The following is a 21166-nucleotide window of genomic DNA, read 5'->3' on the forward strand; positions in this document are numbered from 1 at the left end:
TCTTCTTGACAGGATATTCTGTCCTCCAAGGGTTAACTGTGGAGGCTCATACTGCTAGCATTCTGTCTCCCAGCTGCACAGAGCAGGAACCAAGCAATCAAGAGAGATGTTGTGTGGCCAGGTCTGGATGAAGTTCCTTGCAATTTTGTCTATGTCCTATTGACTAAGATCCGGCTAATTGTACAGCCCCAATGCAAAGGAGCTGAGAAGTATAGTCTACCTATATCATTAGTAGGGGATATTAAAGGTGTGTCTTAAACTGTCATCATCTATTTCTAAAACGTCTGAACTTACGTATTTTGCCAATTCTGCTTCCAGAAAGAAATTTAGTGAGCCTCTAAAAAAAACCCAAATGTACCAAAGTACCCATATACTAACACAAAAGGAAGTAGTAAATAAAGAAAAAAATATTTTATTGAAAAACTGGGAACCTTGAACCCGAATGAATAAACAACATGAAACAAAAATCACCAACTAAGGCTATCGAGATGGCACCAGAGCTAAAATGAATCTATTGCATAATTTGTAGGCATAGTACTTCAGTCAAGAAGTCAAATTCAAGGTGAACGAAATCGTTAATGTAGCCCATTTTATTAAACAAACAAACAAACAAACAAACAAACAAAACACCACAGTCTTTAAAATATCATGAAACCCTGACAACAATTCACAACGAGAGGGTGAGTGGTTACAAACCCTGTTGTGCCAACCCTGACGTTTCCTGATCAGGAACCTCAAAATAATGCTTCAAAATTAATGAAGACCTAAATAAATGGGAGGTATACCATGTCCAGAGATCAGAAAATTCAATATTTTTAAGCTTTCAATTCTATCCAAATTTCTATATAGGTACAACGCAATACCACTCAAAGTCCCAGCAGGATTATTTGGGCTTTTTTTTTTCTTTTTTTTTTGAAATTGACAAGCTGATCCTTTTTTTTTTTAACTTTAGAGAAAAAGACAGAGTGCATGTGAGATGGGGAGAGGGTCAGAGGGAGAGAGAATCTTATGAGCATGATGTGGGGCTCCATCCCATGACCCTGGGATCATGACCTGAGCCAAAATCAAGAGTCAGAGGCTTAGCCGACTGAGCCACTCAGGTGTCTCAAGCTGATTCTCAAATCAATATGAAATGGAAAGGATGCTAGTTAATCAAAACCATTTTGAAAAAGAACAACATTAAAGAACTTGCACTTCCTGCCTTGAAGACTCACTACAAAACTACAGAAATCAACACAGTATGATATTGGCATAAGGATAGACATAGTGATCAATGGAACAGACTAGAGAGTTCAAAAGTAACCCACACTTATGTAACCATTTGAAAAAAATGCCAAGGTAATTCAATAGAAAATGGATAGTCTTCTATACAAATTGGATAGTCATATGAAAAATAATGAACGTTAATCTTTAGCTCACGAATACGCAAAAATTAACTGATGGGACCAGAGATCTAAGTGTAAGAAACAAACCATAAACCACATAAAAAAGTACAGGAAAAAAAAATCTTTGTGGATTTGTAGTAGGCAAATCTTTTTAGATAGAACACAAAAAGCAGAAACCATAAAATTAAAATTTGATAAATTGGATTTCATCAAAATTTAAAAACTTTGTTTCTCAAAAGCCACCAGTAAGAGAATAAAAGAAAACGAATTGGCTGGTATCTGATAAAGGTATTCCATCCATAATGTAGAAAGAACACTTAACTATACTCAATTTAAAAAGAAAAAAGAACACGTACAACTCATTATTAAAAAGACATACTAGGGGGTGCCTGGGTGGCTCAGTCGGTTAAGCTTCCGACTTCAGCTCAGGTTGTGATCTCGCCGTCTGTGAGTTCGAGCCCTGCATCCGGCTCTGGGCTGACAGCTAGGAGCTCGGAGCCTGGAGCCTGCTTTGGATTCTGTGTGTCCCTCCCTCTCTGCCCCTCCCCTGCTCACGCTCTGTCTCTCTCTCTCTTTCTCAAAAATAAAGGTTAATTTTTTTGTTAAAAGCATTTATGCTACATGAAAGAAGCCAGGTATGAAACTGATGCCATTTATATGGCATAGAGGGGAAAGCAAAGGGACAATATGCAGAATGGTGTCTGACAGTGTGGTAGGGAAGTAACTGACTGCCAAGGGGCAGGGAGGACTCTGTGGGGTAACAGAGCATTCTATAGCATGGTTATTGTAGAGGGTCACATGAATCCATCCATTTCAAAATTCACCAAATTCTATACTTAAACTTGGTGATCTTTATTTTATGTAAATTTCATCTCAATAAAACTTTTCAATAGCTCTTTAGGATCTGAATGTTTATTATTTTATTATTACAACGCCTGCTAACGTTTTTTTTTTTTAAACTTGAAAATGATGGTGTACTTATTTTCTATTGCTATGTTATAAATTACCACAAACTTAGTAGCTTAAAACAAGAACACAAAGTTCTGGCAGGCTCCACTGGTTCTCTGTTCCGGGTCTCGCAGGTCAGAATGAAAGTTGTCAGCCATCTGGAGGCTCTGGGGGGGAAACCTACTTCCAGGCTCAGTCGGCCTGTTGGCAGTATTAATTTCCTCATGGTGTAGGGCTTTGGGTTCTCATTTCCCTGACATGTATCCCGCTCCTTCTTCAAGCCAACAATGGCTCGTGCCGTCCTTCCTGTGCTTTGACTCTCTCTGCCTTCCCCTTCCATGTCCTCTTCTGCTTCTCAGGGCTCCTGTGATTACATCGGGCCTACCTGGTAATCCAGGAGAAGCTCTGTGTTTTAAGGTCAGCAGATTAGTAACGTTAATGACATCCGCAATGCCCCTCTTGACATCTGAGGTAGCGTATTTCCAGTCCTGGGATTGAGATGTGAATCCTGGGGACTGTAACCCTGTCCCCACAGAGAGCCCACTACCACGGACAATGATAGCAGCTAACTAAGGGGCACTGAGTGCAGCCTACTGTGTGCCTGACAGCAAGCTAGTTGCTCCAAAGTCATCATCGCAGTTTGCCTTCCTGGCTGCCCTACGAGGTGGGCGCCATTTGTGTGCTCGTTGTCCAGTGCGGCAAAGGAGCGTGGAAAGCTCTGGAAGGTGCCAGAATCCCACACTAGTTAATAACAGGGCAGACATCGGACTCAAATCTATCTGGATCCCAGAGTGCTAGACTGACGGTGGCTATATTTTGGTCACTGTTCTTCCTGTCGGGTGATTTTATTTTAATAAAAAGTAACCATGGCCTCTCAGCAGCATCCAGAACTGCTTGCATTTTTCCTTCGCAAGACGTTGCACAGCTTGTTGTTACCTATGTTTTCAATTATTTCAGCAGCAGCTGTCTTCTCACTCAGTGGCGCGCGCCTTCATCTTGAATCTCCATGTCCCAGCTAATGCTCGGTTCATGGTGAGGGCTTCATACGTGGCTGTTGACTGACCAACGGAATGAACGAATGAGCGAGTGCACAGCATGAAGGTATACACCCCTCTTCAGTCATCTTCTCCAAATGCAGACCATTACTCTCTGCCTTTAAGACGATGGGACAGAGCAACAAGGGTAGATGCATTGTGCCCCAGGCTTGCTCCCTGCCAGATTAACTGTGACCTCCTACCAGAGCATCTCTGGAAAGGATGGCTAGGACCCGCTGACTCTCTGTGCTACTCACTTCTGTAGACAGCCCCTGCTTTCCTAACAATACAGGTCGTATCTCATCATCACGTTTGGATGAGTGAACAAATTGAGCCCTCCCTAACGCGAGATTTTAGGGAGCGTTGCCTGAACTAGCAGGTCCCAGGGAATGAGTTTCTTTGCGGAAGCACACAGCTCAGGGTACATTCTTCCCAGACTAGCACATATACCATTTTACCAAGTGACTTTACACCACGGATGGTCAGAGCCTAGCAGGCAGGAACTGGGCATAATTCATGAGTACCTGATGTGACGCACTTGGTATATAGCGGGCACCCAAAATATTGATTAAATGAATGAATAAATACACAAGTATGCCACGTGGAAACTGACCCAAATGAACTTCCTGGAATTTGTATCATTAAAAAAAAAAAAAAAAAAAAGTCTTCCTCTCTAAAGCAGAATGAAACAACATCCACAAATATAAAGATAATAATGGTGGCCACATCCTTTCTACAATTTTGAGTGTGAAATTGCCTTTCTTGATTTGCTTTTGTTTCTACTACTACAAAGACAATGCCCTTTTGATGTTCCTAAACGTAACCCCATTAAAGATTAGATCAGAGCAGGAAGGGTTTTCTTTAAACATAGTCGCAATTCTCAAGTGCTAAACAAAGTGTGTTAGGAGTGGCTGGATTGCCCAGTAAACTATTAATTTCAATGAAAAGCCAGAAAATACCTCACTACAGTCTTCTCTGTCATCCCCAAGCAGTGAGAATAGAGCAGGGCTCCTCCAGGTACAACCTGCCCCAGGTCAGCCGTTGGGTATATTCCCCACCAATATGGGAGACAGGTTAAAAGAAAACTATTCCAAATTCCTTCCTGTAGCATACTACAAATCTAGAATGGGGATCGCAGGGAATTTGAATGACGAAAAGATGAGGTAGCCACTTTGATGTTGCAGAGGAAATCTTGCTTTTGCTTGGATGATTGGAAATCTTGAACAAACATACAAAGATACCATGACACGTTAGATTGATATGGGGTCAGTGTTTTATAGATCAAAGTGTGCAACTGCTGACATTTTCATAAGGTCCGGCGTAGTGAAGAATTTGTGGAAATAGGTGGAAATCAAATTTTATTTTTGTCTTTAAGAATCTCAAAGCCAGAAGAATCTTTAGATGAAAAGAAGTCCAACTTTATTATTTTAAAGACTATGTTTGTAGGATTAGGTATGACTGAAAGTAATTGCAAACCTCCAAATATAAATGGGATAAATGAAATAAAATCTTATTGTACATTCCTGTTCAGGAGTGCCTGCAGCATTAAGAGACACAGCCCCTTCTAGTTTGCCCTTCCACTCTGAGTGGCCCCAAGCTTCCAGTGAACCTCATGGTATAAGATGGCGGCTAAAGCTCCAGACATTAAATACATAGGGATTGGTCAGAGAAAGGCTTACATAGAAGGCAGAGGCCAGATGTTGGAGACCTGTGGAAACTGTACTATTTGGGTGTGGACATGGTCTTCTTATAGGACCTGAGAAGTCATGGAGCAGAAGGAAGACACAGTTGGATCAGTGCAAATCCTCCTGGCAGCCATGTGGATGGCTTTGAGAAGCTCGCGATGGAAGACAGCAGGCTAATGCAGGGGCTGGTTGGGACAGCCAATGGATGGGAGAGCCAATGGATGAGGCAGGAGGTGCACAGCGAGGAAGGGGGCACAGCCTGCACTTTCTGAAAAGGCCTATGAAGAGAAAGGAAAGAGCAATCCAGTAAGGAAGAGATGATGTGGGTCAACGGGACTGGCTTCCTTCCGGCTGTGAGCAAGTGGGCACGAGACCATGGGCAGCCTGTTCTGTGGGGTGTCTACAAAAGAAGCAGGCTTCCGAGGAGAAAAGGCTCTGTGTACCGATCGACGGGTTGTGTAAGATGAATGTTCACAGTCAAGAAGCAATTTGTTGAGGACGGGTCAGAGGGGTTAGAGATCTAGGCTAAGAAAGAGAGTGTGATGGGGGTAAGATTGTTTAGACATAGGCAATTCTGGGAGCTTCCTTCTCTCCCGGAGTGATCAAGAGCAACAGAGGTAGAGAATGTGGTCCCAAATATTTGGACTGGTTCCGGTCATTTTGTGGTCGGCACTGGCTCACAGGGCCAGGCAGTGCCGGGTGTGGTCTGGGAGAATAAGCGTGGCCCTTTTCTGCATGGGAGGTGTGTGACAGCTGCAGGGGGCCGTGATTTGTTCCAGGATGGTACCTGGCACTCTAGGATCCCCTGGGAAGGAGTATCTACTGTCCCTGTTGTGCTTTTGTAAATAGCACAGCCACCATGACCTAGCTCTGGGCACCCACGACCCAGCACTCAGTAAGGAGCATGGCAGGTCCCTTGGGATTTCTTGGTCGGCTCTACCGGGTGTAGAGAAACAGCTTCCTTATTCAACCTGATGACATTATTGCTGTTGCAATTACTTATCATGTGCCACATCTAATTTACAATGTCATAGAAGAAGATAAGAATCCTATCCTTAGTAAACCTTAGGCATTTGCATTACCCACAAGTCACTTGACTGTGTGTTTTTAAAAAATGCTAGCTAGAAATGTGTTAACACCAGTGAATACAAATGTATTTTGGGAAAAGTTTTCTTTACTACGTAGCCCTCTTTAAAGGCCCTGCTATCCCTTCAAAGGGGCTCTTCTTGATGGGGTGTTGCGGGGAAACTCAGGGTTCATCCCCCACTCAGGCAAATGCTCACACCCCCTCCCTTAATACAGACAACATAACATGGACTGTGTGGCCAAACTGCAGAGATATAGACAGAAAGATGAGAGATCTAGAAATCCAGAGACAAAAATAGACATGAATATAGGAAGAGAGACAGATTACGTCATTTACAGTCTAGTGGGGAGGAGAGATCAGAGAAAGAAAGTAATCACTCACTGTAGCAAGTGCTAGAAAGAAAATGGTCCCGAGGCAGAGAATGGTCCTGGGGTAGAGAGGGATTCACTTTACACAGTGAAGTCAAAAGCTCTTTGAAGGGAGTTACCTTTGGAGATGGGTGAGGAATGTGCAGAAATCCTGGGGCAGAGAGCTGGGTGGTTGGAGGTATTGAAGGCAGCTGGTCACAGATCATAGCAGTAAAGACAAAGTGGCAGGAGACAGTAGTGGAGATTCAACCACCCAAACAGTTCGTTAAAGTCACCTCTGAATTTCTCATCATTCTCTCTACATAATGAAATGGGTAAAATTGAATTTAAATTATGTAGATAACTGACCTTTATATTTTTCTTACATTAAGGTAATTTCATAATAGATTTGTAATTTATTTGGAAATCAATTCTATGATGTCATTTCCTGAACAGCTTCCAAAAGCCTTCATCATAAAAGGTCCACGTAAAGTAAAAGGCTTTCATCAATTCAAGGTTCAGGTTATTTACCATGGCAAAGTTCCAATTAATTGTGAGTCAAAGGGAAGACTGTTTTGCACACAAAATTAAAGGAAACATTTACAGCATTGATAGTCACTGTAATGTACTTTTTTATTTACAAAAGCATCCATCTCAAAGTCGAATTTTGGAAAGTTCTGTGATCTGGTCACGTGCGGACAAATGTGTGCACAGATTAAATGCAGTTTTTTTTTTTTTTTATTATTCTATTATCGATCGACTTGATATGAAGTAACTGTTCAGGTTTAATTGCCTTACTCTGAAAAAGGCCATGAGGGGGAAAGTGATCCTGTGTCTACTCAACACAAGCAACTAAAAACTACAAATAGGAATTTCAATTTGCTTTGACATGTGATTAACTGAGTCTCATCAGGCCTACAGCTTGTCCCTAAAGTCTAAAAAGATTACATTCAAAAACGTCACAAGAACGTAATGAACGCACCGAAGATTTCCAATATGCTGACAAAACACTCTCCTAACAAATACCCTGCCCACTGTCTTAGAGAAGTTTCACATAATAATGCCGTGGGAAATTTTTCACTAAAAGAACAGCATGGATGAAAAGAACTTGGGGAGGGGGACATACGGGAGAAGAGTGCCTCACAAAGGTTTCTTCGCAGGTTAAAAACTTTTTGCCTGGCAGAACAGATTGGGCTCTTTTAATCTCAACCTCCTGTGGTATTGTCCTTACACCAGACTTTCGGCCTTAAGGGAAGATGGTCCTAAGCCTGAAGCTTGTGAAGAAAGAAGTGATTAGCTCAACCGTAGATGCTCACCAACAAGCTCTCAGTGTATAATGTCTGCAGAAACACATCTGGACATGCCCATCAACGTTCTCCCCACTGATGGAGGCCCGCTCCCAAGATGTGCCAGCAGGGAGTCTGATCAGAACACCTCATAGGTAGGTAGTTTTTAATAGACCTACCAACACAACACAGGTGGGGCCACGGATTCCCTTCATCCCTACTGACCCTTGTCTTTTAAAATGAATACTGCAATGATCTCTGTAAATGAAATATTTGCTACAATGCTGTCATCTAACAAAAGCCACAAGTGTTTCACAGGTAAGTGTAATTAGAATATGTCCAGTCCTCTCCATTTGTTCTCTACAATCTGATCAGAAGTGTCACAGCTGGGGGCACCTGGGAGGCTCAGTCGGTCAAGCGACCACCTCTTGATTTCAGCTCAGGTCATGAGCTCACAGTTCATGGAATCAAGGCCTGCGTCAGGCTCTGTGCTGACAGAGCAGAACCTGCTTGGGATTCTCTCTCCCTCTCTCTGCCCTTCCCCTGTTCCAAAATAAATAAACTTAAAAAAAAAAGTGTCACAGCTGCTAGACAAGAGGACATATAGGAATGCTATTTAACCAGAGAACTGTTGCAAACTCACAATTACTATCATTTCATATTGGTTAACTATTCTCAGAGAACTTGCTTTAAGATAACCCAGTCCTTGCCTTCACCAAGCACCCTTGACTCTGGTTTTAAACAGCCTCCCGGTTCTTCATTTGATAAACAAATGAAACAAGGAGAGGAAATCAAGAGACTTCAACCCTGGAACCATTTCATTCTGGATTGTTACTCACAGTTGGCAGAATTTTTCCGCTTTCAGCCCGACAATGACATTATGTATACTATGAAATAATTTGTTTTCAAAGGCATTTTCCCCTCTGCTGTAAAACCAGGAGACAGACTGGAGAATACTGTAGGTTTTGTGCTCCTGGCTGAGCTAACCCATTTTATTGCTGTCTTAATTCCAAGAGGGTGTCCCATCTGTGATTAAGAGCAGAAAATCCTCCCACATTAAAGGACACAGAACCTGTCTTTCAAATAAGTAAAGGACCGATTTTACTGGGATATTTTTCAGAAAAGCAAGGTTGGGTTTTACCCCACAGCCAAGTGGCAGTTGTCAACCTGTCTGTTTGGGAGGCTGCCTCTTTCACTAGCTGAAACGTTGCCCGAGGCTTTTTCCAGATTCCACAGACAGCCTCCACCCCCACCTCCAAGAATGAAGGAGGGTGGGAGAACTATTCCCAACTACTTTTGCTCCCAGCAACATTACCAAAATTGTGAAGCTACCTTGTTCCAGGCTCCCTCCGGGCATCACAGCAAAAAGACTGACAACCAAAAAGAGTGGCTCAGCTTTAAGGGCAGGCTCCTCACCGTCCTACACCCCGAAAACGCTCGTCGGGCTAACACACCCGCTAATTCCTGAGGCTCCTCCCAGCTCCCCCAGATCTCCCCGAAGATCTGAAGCCTCGCTTGGTGCCACGCGCCCCATCCCGAACACCCCTTCTGGCCGCGTGCACAGCATACTTTCAGACCTTGGGGACTCGCAGTGCAGTCCCTCCAAGGGGCTGTGGGCCCAAAGGACAGCGACAGGGCTAAAACTCCGACGCCGGCAAACAGCAGACCCTCCAACTGCCCCGGCCCGGGGCCCGGGAGGGGCCAACGCGCCCAGCCCCGGGGCCAACAGGCGGCGTCCGGCCGTTGCCATGGCCACGGTGCGCGTTGGGACCGCGCACGCACCCCGCGCGCGCCGGGAGCCAATCGGCAGCCGGCCCGGGCGTTGCCATGGCCACGGCGTGTGTTAGGGCCGCGCGCGCGCGCGCGCCCGGCGGGGACGAGCCGGCCCAGCTGCCCCGGGGCCCGGGGACCTCGCGCCCCCCGACAGCCGCCGCGGCCCGATTCCCGAGCGCCCGGCATGAACCGCAAGAAGCTGCAGAAGCTGACGGACACCTTAACTAAAAATTGCAAGCACTGTAAGTAAGAATGGAGCGAGTGCTGGGCGAGCAGAGCTCCTGGCCAGGGCGCAGGTCCAGCCCGGCACTAGTGTCCGCGGCTCGGCCCGCTTTCGGATTCCAGTCTGAATGCCCGTGGAGCCCCACTTTCCGTGCCCTCAGGAGAAGTCTGGAAGGGAATCCCCGGGGCTACCTCGAGCCGCCTACCCACGCTTGCCCATGACCTTAAGGACCGGTACGCAGGTATCCGGGCGTCTGGCACTACACCCCCGTGCAGGCACTCACTTGCTTCCCAAACTCTCTTCTGAACTTGCCTGTCCATTGTAGAACTGTTACGTATATACTGGCAGGACACGTGTGCTTTTCGCCTCAGACACATGCATAAAATAGGTACTGAAACCCACCAGGTTCAAGAAAACTAGAGCAGCCAGCATGCACCTGCTTTCTAGCTCTTTGTATTTTTTATTTATCTTTTATAATATGAAATTTATTGTCCAGTTGGTTTCCAGACAACACCCAGTGCTCATCCCAACAGGTGCCCTCCTCAGAGCCCACCCCCCACTTTCCCCTCCCTCCACCCCCCACTTTCCCCTCCCTCCACCCCCCTTCAACTCTCAGTTTATTCTCAGTTTTTAAGAGTCTCTTATGGTTTGGCTCCCTCCCTCTCTAACTCTTTTTTTCCCCTTCCCCTCCCCCATGGTCTTCTGTTAAGTTTCTCCGGATCCACATGAGTGAAAACATACGGTATCTGTCTTTCTCTGCCTGACTTATTTCACTTAGCATAATACCCGCCAGTTCCATCCATGTTGTTGCAAATGGCCGGATTTCATTCTTCCTTGTTGCCAACTAGTATTCCATTGTGTATATAAGCCACAACTTCTTTATCCATTCATCAGTTGATAGACATTTAGGCTCTTTCCATAATTGGCTATTGTTGAAAGTGCTGCTATAAATATTGGGGTACAAGTGCCCCTATGCATCAGCACTCCTGTATCCCTTGGGTAAATTCCTAGCAGTGCTATTGCCGGGTCATAGGGTAGATCTGTTTTTAACTTTTTGAGGAAGGTCCACACTGTTTTCCAGAGAGGCTGCACCAGTTTGCATTCCCACCTAGCTCTATTTAGAGCAAGTAAACTGGCAGGATCCAAGTTCTGGAAACTTACCAGGAAATCCATCAGGGAAAAACGGTTATCGATAGCTGAACATCCATAGGAAAGATGAGTTGAGTGTCACAAAAACCTGTACCTCAGAGCAAGGAAGTGTGTCTGGAAACCAAAGAGCTCTACAAAGCTAAACACACAGTCAAGAACCTGCTCCCGGCTCCAAACTTAGACTTTGCAGTTGCTGCTGGGGTTGCCAGGTAAAGGAGACCGCAGGCGACAAAATGAGCAATTGTTGAAGAGGTCTGCTCCAATCACACATTCCAAAACACGGTCCTAGAGTTTCACAGGCAACTTTAGAATTGTATCCAGAACTGTACTTGGGCGAGGAGGCACGGAAGCTAGGAGATGGTTTGCAATGAGAAAGATACGTCTGATGCACAAGCTTACAAATTGTTTTGCTGATTGCAAAACTAATGGCCACTTGAGAAAATAGGAGAAGCCGTAATCCCAGGACCACCCCCATTGTGCAAAGGAGGAACAAAAAGGTGTAATGTAGTCCTAGAGATTTAGGATCTGGTGTCTTCTAGTTGTACTTAGTATCTAAATACAGCTCCCTTTAGTGGAGCGTCACTGTAGCTAAAAGTTAGGGTGTGTATAAACATCTGAAGCTTCTTAGTAAAAAAGCCATCCTATAACGTAAGGGATTATTATCGTTATTATAATCTGGTGAGAGTTTTGTCCTGTTGTTGTTTTTCTCAAAATAATTCCATTTGAAGGGAAAAAAAAAAAACATCTTAAAACATCCAGTGAACATTGTGAATAAACAATGCAGTGACTGCTATCCACAATGCTGAATTTGATTTGGTCCCTGTTCAGTAAGTTTACAGTGTATGTGAACAGTCAAAAGGTGGATGTATTAAAAGGTAAGTGACAACCTGGCAGGTAAAACAGCCAACTCTTTTTCCTTTTGTCCTTACATAAAATTTTTAAAGTGGGCCTGAAAAACCTAGATGATGACTAGTTCAATTCTATACAGATAGTTACAAGTCATGGACATTATCATTAAAACATTGTTTGAAACAGAGAACCTTTCCCCTAAAGTCAGATTTTCTTTTACTTGCCAGATGATAATCCTACCAGGGTGAAATGGAAAAATTCTGCAGAATCAGAGAAAAAAATATCTTAAGTGATTGCCCAGCTAACCTCCCATTCTACAAATATGATGTGCTGAGCACATGTAGGCCAATCCAAAGAGATGAAAATCAATTCTTGAATTTCCCTTGGTTTCATTTAGTATTTCATTCTAGAATTTAAGAAACATTGCAGCAAGAAAGACTTTCTTATGGCCAATCTTGGATCTTTTGGGTAATAAATTAAGGTAATATTCTTTAATTTTTATTTCAGGCACAAATGGAAAAATGGCTAATCAACATCCACTCTACTAACATTTCATATACATGAATATCATTCTTCATGCAGGCTTTTCCTTTTTTTTTTTTTTCACGTTTATTTGTTTTTGACAGAGAGACAGAGCTTGAGTGGGGAAGGGGCAGAGAGAGAGGGAGACACAGAACACAAAGCAAGTTCCAGGCTCTGAGCTGTCAGCACAGAGCGTGATGCGGGGCTCAAATCCACCAACCCTGAGATCGTGACCTGAACCGAAGTGGGACACTTAACCAACCGACTGAGTCACCCAGGCGCCCCTATGCAGGCTTTTCTTCTTCAGCCACTAACAGTTCCTTTATTTTTAGAGTTGTGTGTGTGTGTGTGTGTGTGTGTGTGTGTGTGTGTGTGTGTGGTTGAATATATGTAACATCAAATTTACCATTTTAAGTGTACGATTCTGTGGCATGAAATGCATTCACATCATTGTGCAGCCATTACCACCATCCATCTCCAGAACTTTTTCATCTTTCTCAGCTGGAACTGTACCCACTAAACTGTCTCTCCTCATTTCCCCTTCCACCAGCCCCTGGCAGCCGCCATCCTACTCTCCATATCTGAATTGCACCACTCTAGGTGCATCATATGAGTGAAATAATACAATATTTGTCCTTTTGTATCGGACTTCTCTCACTCAGCGGAATGTCATCAAGTTTCATCCACGTTGTAGCCTGTGTCAAAATTTACTTCCTTTTCAAGACTGAATAATATTCCATTATATGCATACGCTCCATTTTATTTATCCATTTATCCCTCGATGGTCACTTGGTTTGCCTTCACCTTTTGGCTCTTGTGAATTACATTGTTATGAACATTGATGTACAAGCACCTGAGCGCTTGCTTTCAGTTCTTTTAAGCATATACCCAGCAGTGGAGTCACTGGGTGACCTAGTTTAATATCTATGTTTAATGTTTTTTTGAAGAACTGGTATGCTATTTTCTATAGCAACTAACTGCTCTCTTTCTCTTAAATTTATTTATGTATTTTGAGAGAGAGAGAGAGAGAGGGGGGGGAGGGGCAGGAAGAGGGAAAGAGAGAGTGAGAATCCCAAGCAGGCTCGCGCTCTCAGCATAGAGGCGCACACAGGGCTCAAACTCACAAACCATGAGATCATGACCTGAGCCTAAATCACGAGTCAAACGCTTAACTAACTAAGTCACCCAGATGCCCCATAATAGCTCTTTTTAAAATTATAACCATTATATTGTTTTCTACTATTTAACCCATTTTAAAAGAAATTTATTTTAACAATTATTCATTTTTGAGGGACAGAGGAGAACAGAACGTGAGCAGGGGAGAGGTAAAGAGAGGGAGACACAGAATCTGAAGCAGGCTCCAGGCGCTGAGCTGTCAGCACAGAGCCCGATGAGGGGCTCGAACTCACGGAGCACGGGATCATGACCTGAGCTGAAGCTGGACCCTTAGCCGACTAAGCCACCCAGGCGCCCCCTATTTAATCACTTTTTTTTTTTTTTACCAAATCTTTAATTTCCCCTAATATTCAATGTTCCTCCTAAATTGTGGTACCCAAAACCAGATAATCACATTCAATCCTGTCTTGACTTGCAGGATGAGGTGTGATTTCTCCAATCCTACCTACTGTCTTCCTTTATATTCACACAGGTTTCATCCTTGATTTTTAAAACAAGTCATAATTTTGTTTTGTTCTGACATAAAATCTTTCTCCTCCCCCACCTATACTTCATATTTAAACTCCCTTTTATGTTCTTAATGCCAGGTAATCACTTCCACCTACGTACGTCAAATGAGAACTGGAACACAAATAATTAGCTCAGGGTTTATAAACACCCTTCATGCAATTATGTGCCTGGGCCAGTGTACATGTCTGTGTATCTATTTTAAATAAAAATTCCCCTTCCACCACGATACTACTGAATCCTTGTGTGTTGATTTTCACATATAACAAGGACCATGATGGGTGCTAGAAGATGGTTAAATGCTTCTGAATTGGAAAATAGGTGATTCTGATGTCCAAAATCTGGCTTAATGATTTCACCAAAGCTGATGGGAAGTGAAAATTATTGCCTGGTGTTCAGGAGTCTGGTATCTATTCCCAGGGAAAAGTTAAGTGATTCCATAAATGCGTATAATCAAAATGCTGGGGGAAAGTGACCATTCTTAAACATTACCTTGCTTACTTTCAATTGCACCTCTACTGCCTTTAAAGTTCAGGATCCAACCCCACAATCGTTCTTCAGGTAACTTGGCTGATATTCTTTTCTTCCTAAACGTGACTGAGTGTACATCTGTTTAATATTCAAGTCTTATTCGGTGGGAAGGCTGTTTCTCTTATTTTAATGGGGAATCCTCTGTAGTGGCCACCCACTATTAATTTAAGTGTCATGAATCTTAAAACAGAATAGTCGTCTGTTGAAAACTGAGTATTTGATGGCCTTGATGTTGTTTATAAACTCATTAATGTAAAGTTTAAGTTAGAAATTAAAGATTAAAATGCATTTTTGTTACATTTTAATTTTACTTTTTCACAGTTAATAAATTTGAAGTGCAATGTCTTATAAATCTTTTTTATAACCTGGTGGGAGATGTAACAGAGCGGCAAGGTATGGTCACTGGACTAGATCGTAATGCATTTCGAAACATCTTACACATGACATTTGGAATGACAGATGACATGATTATGGACAGAGGTAAGAAGACACAATATTCAAATGGGCTACATCTAGCCATAACTGGAAAAAAAAGTTTGGAGTTTAGACATATTCCTTGGTAGGAAGCTTAATGTTCTGAATTCCCAATTTCACTTGAATATAAAAAATTGATTTGTATATGCATAGGGGAGGATCATAGGGAAGGAGATTCTACCCTCTGTATTCTGTGTATTTAAAAGAAGTCTAGCTTGAATAATTAGGTTTTCCTTACTTTATATCTGAAAGCCTCAAATAGTTCTATTTCTACTTAGTAAACATAATGATGAAAATAATAGTTTTAAAAGGACATACAAACTTTGCATCATCAAAAGTATTTCAACAAAAATTAAGTTATAGTCTTCTGTATCATGTAATAGCATTACTTTTCTTAAGTAAGAAAAATATAAAATAATGTATTTTGTGCTAATATATCAGCATGTTTAATATACTAGTATATTCATATGTTAATAATTATTGATTAATATATTTAGATGCTCAGAATTTACTTTGTTCCCACAAAATACGAAGGGAAAGTGTCAAAGTTTAAATAAAAGAGTTCCCAATGTTATGTCTTAGTTCTCCCCTTTGTCGAGTGAGAACGTTGGACCATCCAATCCTGAAATTGTCTAAATTTTAGAAGTGAGCGGCACCAGTGTAAACGTACTTCTGAGAAAAGAAAACACAGCACAGCTGTAATGTTGTACTTGTCTCCTCTCTCAGTATTCCGAGGTTTTGATAAGGACAACGACGGCTGTGTAAACGTATCAGAGTGGATTTCTGGATTATCAGTATTTCTTCGAGGAACTCTGGAAGAAAAAATGAAATGTAAGATTTCAGGTTATTCTATTGCTTTGGACATTAGGATTAACACATCTAAAGAACTTACCTCCCGTCTTCCAAACCTGCCAGTGAAAAGGTCTGTCTTTTGGTCGGTTAGTTTGAATCCCCTGTAGCCTCTTTTACAGAGCGAGTTTAAGTCAGTGATAAAGGTTGAAAAAAATTAATGAAAAGGAAAACCAAGAGGTCCTGGGGAGTCATTCATGCTGAGCAAACCTGCATAAGCATGTACTATCCATGCTGACTGTGTGCGTATGCAGTTATGTATCAAGGTGTTAAGTATTTTACATATTTACCTGAGCTGTTAACCACAGAAGTAGTGAACGTTGGTTCAAGTCTTCTGATTCTTAATTCATTCTTAATTCATGCTGATGAACTCTGCTTAAGGATCATATTTCAGTCAGTTTTTCCAAGAGCTCAGGTCATTGTTCCTTGGCATGCTTGTTCACAGCCGAATGAGTGTAAGGACTCATTTTCTAAGGGTCGTTCACTATATACAGCAAGCGTCCATGAAGCATTTACTATGAAAAGCAGATTGCCCTACAGCCTGCGGGGTTGACATGAACATCCACAATACAGATGTTGGCCATGAAAACTGTATAAGAGCACATTTTCCCTTAGTGAGAGTATGAGATTCATAACTGGTTGTTTTTTTTTAAAAGATTGCTTTGAGGTGTTTGATTTGAATGGTGATGGATTCATTTCAAAGGAGGAGATGTTCCATATGTTAAAGAACAGCCTTCTCAAACAGCCGTCTGAAGAAGACCCTGATGAAGGAATTAAAGATTTGGTTGAAATAACTCTTAAAAAAATGGTAAATGTGGGAAATTTAGGATTTTATATTGAAATTTACAGGCCAGATATGGGGTAAGGCACTAGAACTCAAATTATAGTAACTGTCAGTTTCCTGCTTGGTAAAATGAAACACTTACATTGTTGCTCTTTTTTACTATAATATTGAAAGTTCTTTTCAATTTCATTATTTAGTCTCTCATTTTCCCATCACCTTTCTCCTGTCAATACTTGACCAACAAAAGACAGTCTGTGTTTGCAGTAAGCATTTTTCATGTCGACTGATGTGTGGCTGGTCACCCCCCAGGACCATGATCATGATGGGAAGCTGTCTTTCTCAGATTATGAACAGGCTGTGAGGGAAGAGACCCTTCTACTAGAAGCTTTCGGACCATGTCTACCTGATCCAAAGGTAATATCGCTTTCACTGAACAGTGACCAATACATAACGGAGAGTCAACAACCCAGGACTTGTAGGTTTGGTGAGTGAAGGATCAGATGAATTATATTCACCCACGAGGAATAGCTTCTAAGTAGGGAAAGCCCACCTGCTGGTTCATCTCATAGTACCGTTTTAGCCTAATGCCATTTTTCCCATTCATTAACTCATTCATTCAGGTAAGAAACAATTATTGAAGCATAATGTACTCCAGAAACACAGATGAAAGGTTCCATGTCTGCACTCAAGGGCTAATATTTTCCTGGGAAAAGCCAGCATGAAACTAATTACACAACAGTGTGATAAGTATTACTATAATAATGCCGACTTGTTAAGTGTTTCATCTATGTCAGGCGATGTTTATTACCTCATTTAATCCCCCCAACAATGCTATGAAGGAGGTAGTATTATTATCCTCATTTTACAGATGAAGAAAATGAGCATCAGAGAGTTTTGGCGAGTTGCCCCAGGTCGGTCACCAGTTACGGAGTACCCTGGGCGCCCTGGTGCTCCAGTCCATAGAGATATGTGCCGGAGAGTGCCGCGGTGGTCGGGGGCATCTAATCCAGCTGGATGGAATCACTGGTGAATGGCTGGTGGCACAAGGAAGGCTCAGCTGGGTTTTAAGGCCACAATAGTTAGCAAGGTCCAAATGGAGAAGAGCAGTCTAAGCAAGACATACGCATGGGAGGGGAAGACAGGGGACAGAAAGAAGGACTGTGTTAGAAGAGCATTCAGTGTAGTATGAGACTCATGTTGACGCTAGACATGCATAGGAGAGCCAAGTCCTATGGTGCTTAGAGCTTGGATTTTGTCTTGAAGCTCATGAGGATTCATTGGAAGATTTTAAGCAGGTGGAGTGACGTGATATATAAATATTACCATATACCCGCTTCCCCAATCTCTGGTTGTTTTATCCAGCTGCCTATTCAACATGTCCAGTAGATAATCTCAATGAACTCTTGGTTTTCCTCTAAAAATCACTTCTCTCCCATCTTCCCTACCTCAGTAAATGGCATGGCTCTGCACTCAGTTTCAGTCAAAAACCTAAGTCACCTTTAATTTCCCTCTTATAGCAGCTCCTACTTCAAAATATGTCCTTGGGGCACCTTCATGGTCAGTTCATGGCATCAGCTCAGGTCATGATCTTGCGGTTTTTGAGTTTGAACCCCGCGTCAGGCTCACTGCTGTCAGTGTGGAGCCCGCTTCGGATCCTCTGTCCCTCTTGCTCTCTGCCTCTCTCTCTCTCTCTCTCTTAAAAATGAACAAAATATGGCCTTGAGTATAGCCTCTCCACATGTGTGTGATTGCCAACCTAAATCAAGCTGCCACCCTGACACTCAGCCTATATCATTGGCTTTCTTGCTTCTGATGTTGCCCCCCACAAACTATGCTCTGTAACATCCAGTGTATTTGAAAACACAAATGCTGTCGTGCCTCTCTCTTGCTTGAAATCCCCAGTGTGTTCTGATGCCTGTTCGGTGGCCCCTATGTCTCTCTCCAAACCATGGTCTCCTACTACCTTCCCAATGGAAGATTCCTGCCCCTGGAGCAGCCACCTGCCTGTTCTCCCTACAGAAGGTGCCTCTGCACTTGCTGTAGCTTCTTTCTGAGTGTCCTGTGCCCAGACCTCAGCATGTCTCAGATGCTTACTTCACTCAGTCTCTGAGCAGATGCCATCCACCCTTTTAACTACTCCATCCCCTCCGCCCCCTACCACTGCCCCTTTTTGCTTTGTAGTTCTTATCACCATATAGAATGTATTTATCTACTCATTTACTTCTTGTCTGTCTCGAAACATGGATAGAAGTTCCCTGAGGGCAGGAACTTAGTCTTTTTTTTTTCACCATATTTCCCCATATACCATGTGTAGCACATGGTATACAGTAGGTGCTTAGTAAATGCTGAGTGGATGGATGGATCTCAGGAGTGCCCAATAGTGAGTTCTAGATCTGCCTCTTTCCATCTCCTCAGGAAGTACTTTATCACTGGCCTTTCTCTTTACCCTACATCTTCAACCTCTTACCTCACTACAAAATTTTGCCCTTCAGAATTTAAATTTAGCCTAATCTGAAAAATGGTGAGAGAGAGAGAGAGAGATAAGGGAAGGGAAGGGGGAAGGGAAGGGGAAGGGCCGGGGGAGGGGAAGGGAAGGAAACAGGGAGGGAAAAAGGAAAAGGCAGAGGAAGGAAGGGAGGACTTTAATCCCACATGTACTTCTATTTCCTGTCCAATGGCTTTCTTCCTTACAGTCAAACGTCGTGAGAGAATGGTCTGTATTTGTGACCCACACCACCGCGGTTTCTTCAGCCCGTTCCTAAAACTGCTCTTGCTGAGGTCACAACACCCTACTTGTTAGTAGGTCCCAAGCGCAGAGCTCTTGGTTTCTTGTCCTGCTGGCCCACATCCCTTCCCCACCCCAGCTCTCAGTGCAGCTGCTCGGCTCCGGCCGCAGCCTGGCTGTGACATCACGAGGCCTCCTGGACTCCGCAGCTCCCATGTAGTCACCCTCTGACACCGTCCCCGCCATGAATTAAGCTCCATTTGTGGCCACCTGGCCACCAGGCTGGAGGCTCCTCGAGAGCTGCGTCATGCCCCTTTGCTCATCTTTGTGGCCCCAGACCGAGTGTTGTGTTGGAACAGAACACTGTCCCTGCCCGTGAGTGGAAAGTGCACGAGTGTCACAAGTTCCTGGTCCCCACTCTTCTTCAGTTATCTTGTAGCTCTTCAAACATGAAGGAGACATACAGAACGTTTTGCTTTCCTTACCTTTTTGGAAGTCTGTGCTAATTTGAGCACTTTTTTTTTTACAGAGCGAGATGGAATTTGAAGCCCAAGTTTTTAAAGATCTGAATGAATTCAATGATATATAAATACCTAAATGTCTGTGTTGTCTCGAGTGAGTAAAAAAGGAGGCGCATACGTATTGTTTATTTCTCCTCCTTAGCTCAGAAAGATGATGTTGAGTCCTGTGTTTGGGGCGGGGGAGGGGACTCACCAACAGGTGTCATCCAACCTTGGTGGAAGATGCAAATGAACAAATGGGAGACAAGAAGCCCCATTCTGAGTGTGCGTTTGGCAATTTAACATTGCCAGATATCTTATCACGTAGACTATCCGTTGAACTGTCGTGAAACAAATCGATTATACAATCATGCAGAGGCAGATACTCGTCATGTCAGAAAGATGGCTGGGTATACACTGAAAAATCAGTGAGACTACTGAATTTCCTTTGGAGCGGTAAATCAAGACCACATCAAAAGAAGGAAAGGGTAATGGCAGTTAGCGTTTCCACACCTTTCCGCTAGGCCTGGAGGGACATTCCGAGAGCTGAAAGCGGCATGGGACCTACTTCAGCATGATGCCTATTATTGCTTGAGGCTTTGCCAGAACAGCCTTGGAGACAGTAAGCATCTTGAAGGCAGGGATCCCCGCAACCCATATTTGTGTCTGGCACAGCGGTGAGGACAGTCGCCTGCATAGAATGGGTACGCAGTCAACAGCGTGGAGGGAAAAGCGCAAAGTGCTGCAAGATGAATCCAGACTCTTGGTGAGCGGAGGGGGAAGAGAGGGCTGTTTCTGGACATAACGCGTGATGCGGCCACAGCTTTCGGTCCATCTCTGGGGTCACCCCGAGGCTCCTCACGCATTGCGGCCGGTTGTAAAGTCCCCTCTCTGCGCTGGATCCCTCTGCCTCTCCGCTTCAGCCCCATCCCTTGCCCCCCTCGCCCCACCTGGGGGTGCCTCGTGTCATGCCCCCACCTTTGGCATCCCCTCGCGCACCCCTTAACAGGGAGCGCGTCACATCTCCTCCTTCCAGCCGTGAACTCCCGAAGGCAAAGCTGCTTCCTCGGCCTCCTACCGTCCAGCAGGTGCCTGTAGGCACTGGGCGCAGCTTGAGAAAGATGGGGCCCGCTTAGGTTCCGGTAGCTGCCGTTCACCCCTTTCTCACATGCGTGCAGGCAGCTGAGAGCGTGCAGATAGATCTGCAGCTCTCCCCTCCGTCCACAGATAAACACTCAGAGCCTACTTGAGACATCAAATCCCTTTCGTTAACATACGTATTAAGTTTAAGCAAAAGAGTACCTTGTGTTAAAAAAAAAAAAAAGGACTGAT

At 43.6% G+C, this 21166-nt stretch overlaps 1 protein-coding gene and 2 long non-coding RNA genes across 3 annotated transcripts; 1 reads left to right on the forward strand and 2 right to left on the reverse strand.

The window, feature by feature from the left end:
* Positions 1-4622: 4622 nt before the first annotated feature.
* LOC147572145 (uncharacterized) lies at positions 4623-9509 on the reverse strand. Its single transcript, XR_015247028.1, has 3 exons — positions 9350-9509; positions 7803-7907; positions 4623-5330 (listed from the first exon to the last, which is right to left on the reverse strand). It is a non-coding gene; the product is annotated as an uncharacterized LOC147572145 (long non-coding RNA).
* Positions 9510-9646: 137 nt separating this feature from the next.
* Positions 9647-19972, forward strand: CLXN (calaxin). The gene is made up of 6 exons (XM_086695962.1): positions 9647-9787; positions 14824-14982; positions 15703-15807; positions 16482-16633; positions 16919-17023; positions 19864-19972. Exons 1-6 carry the CDS (start codon positions 9730-9732, stop codon positions 19921-19923), a joined length of 639 nt encoding a protein of 212 aa, XP_086552088.1. The 5' UTR covers positions 9647-9729; the 3' UTR covers positions 19924-19972.
* On the reverse strand, positions 14787-16545 carry LOC147572146 (uncharacterized). Its single transcript, XR_015247030.1, has 2 exons — positions 16116-16545; positions 14787-15788 (listed from the first exon to the last, which is right to left on the reverse strand). It is a non-coding gene; the product is annotated as an uncharacterized LOC147572146 (long non-coding RNA).
* Positions 19973-21166: the final 1194 nt, after the last annotated feature.

Source organism: Puma concolor, chromosome F2 (genome assembly GCF_028749965.1).
Source record: "Puma concolor isolate L17-30 chromosome F2, mPumCon1.1.hap2, whole genome shotgun sequence".
Classification (NCBI taxonomy): Eukaryota; Metazoa; Chordata; class Mammalia; order Carnivora; family Felidae; genus Puma; species Puma concolor.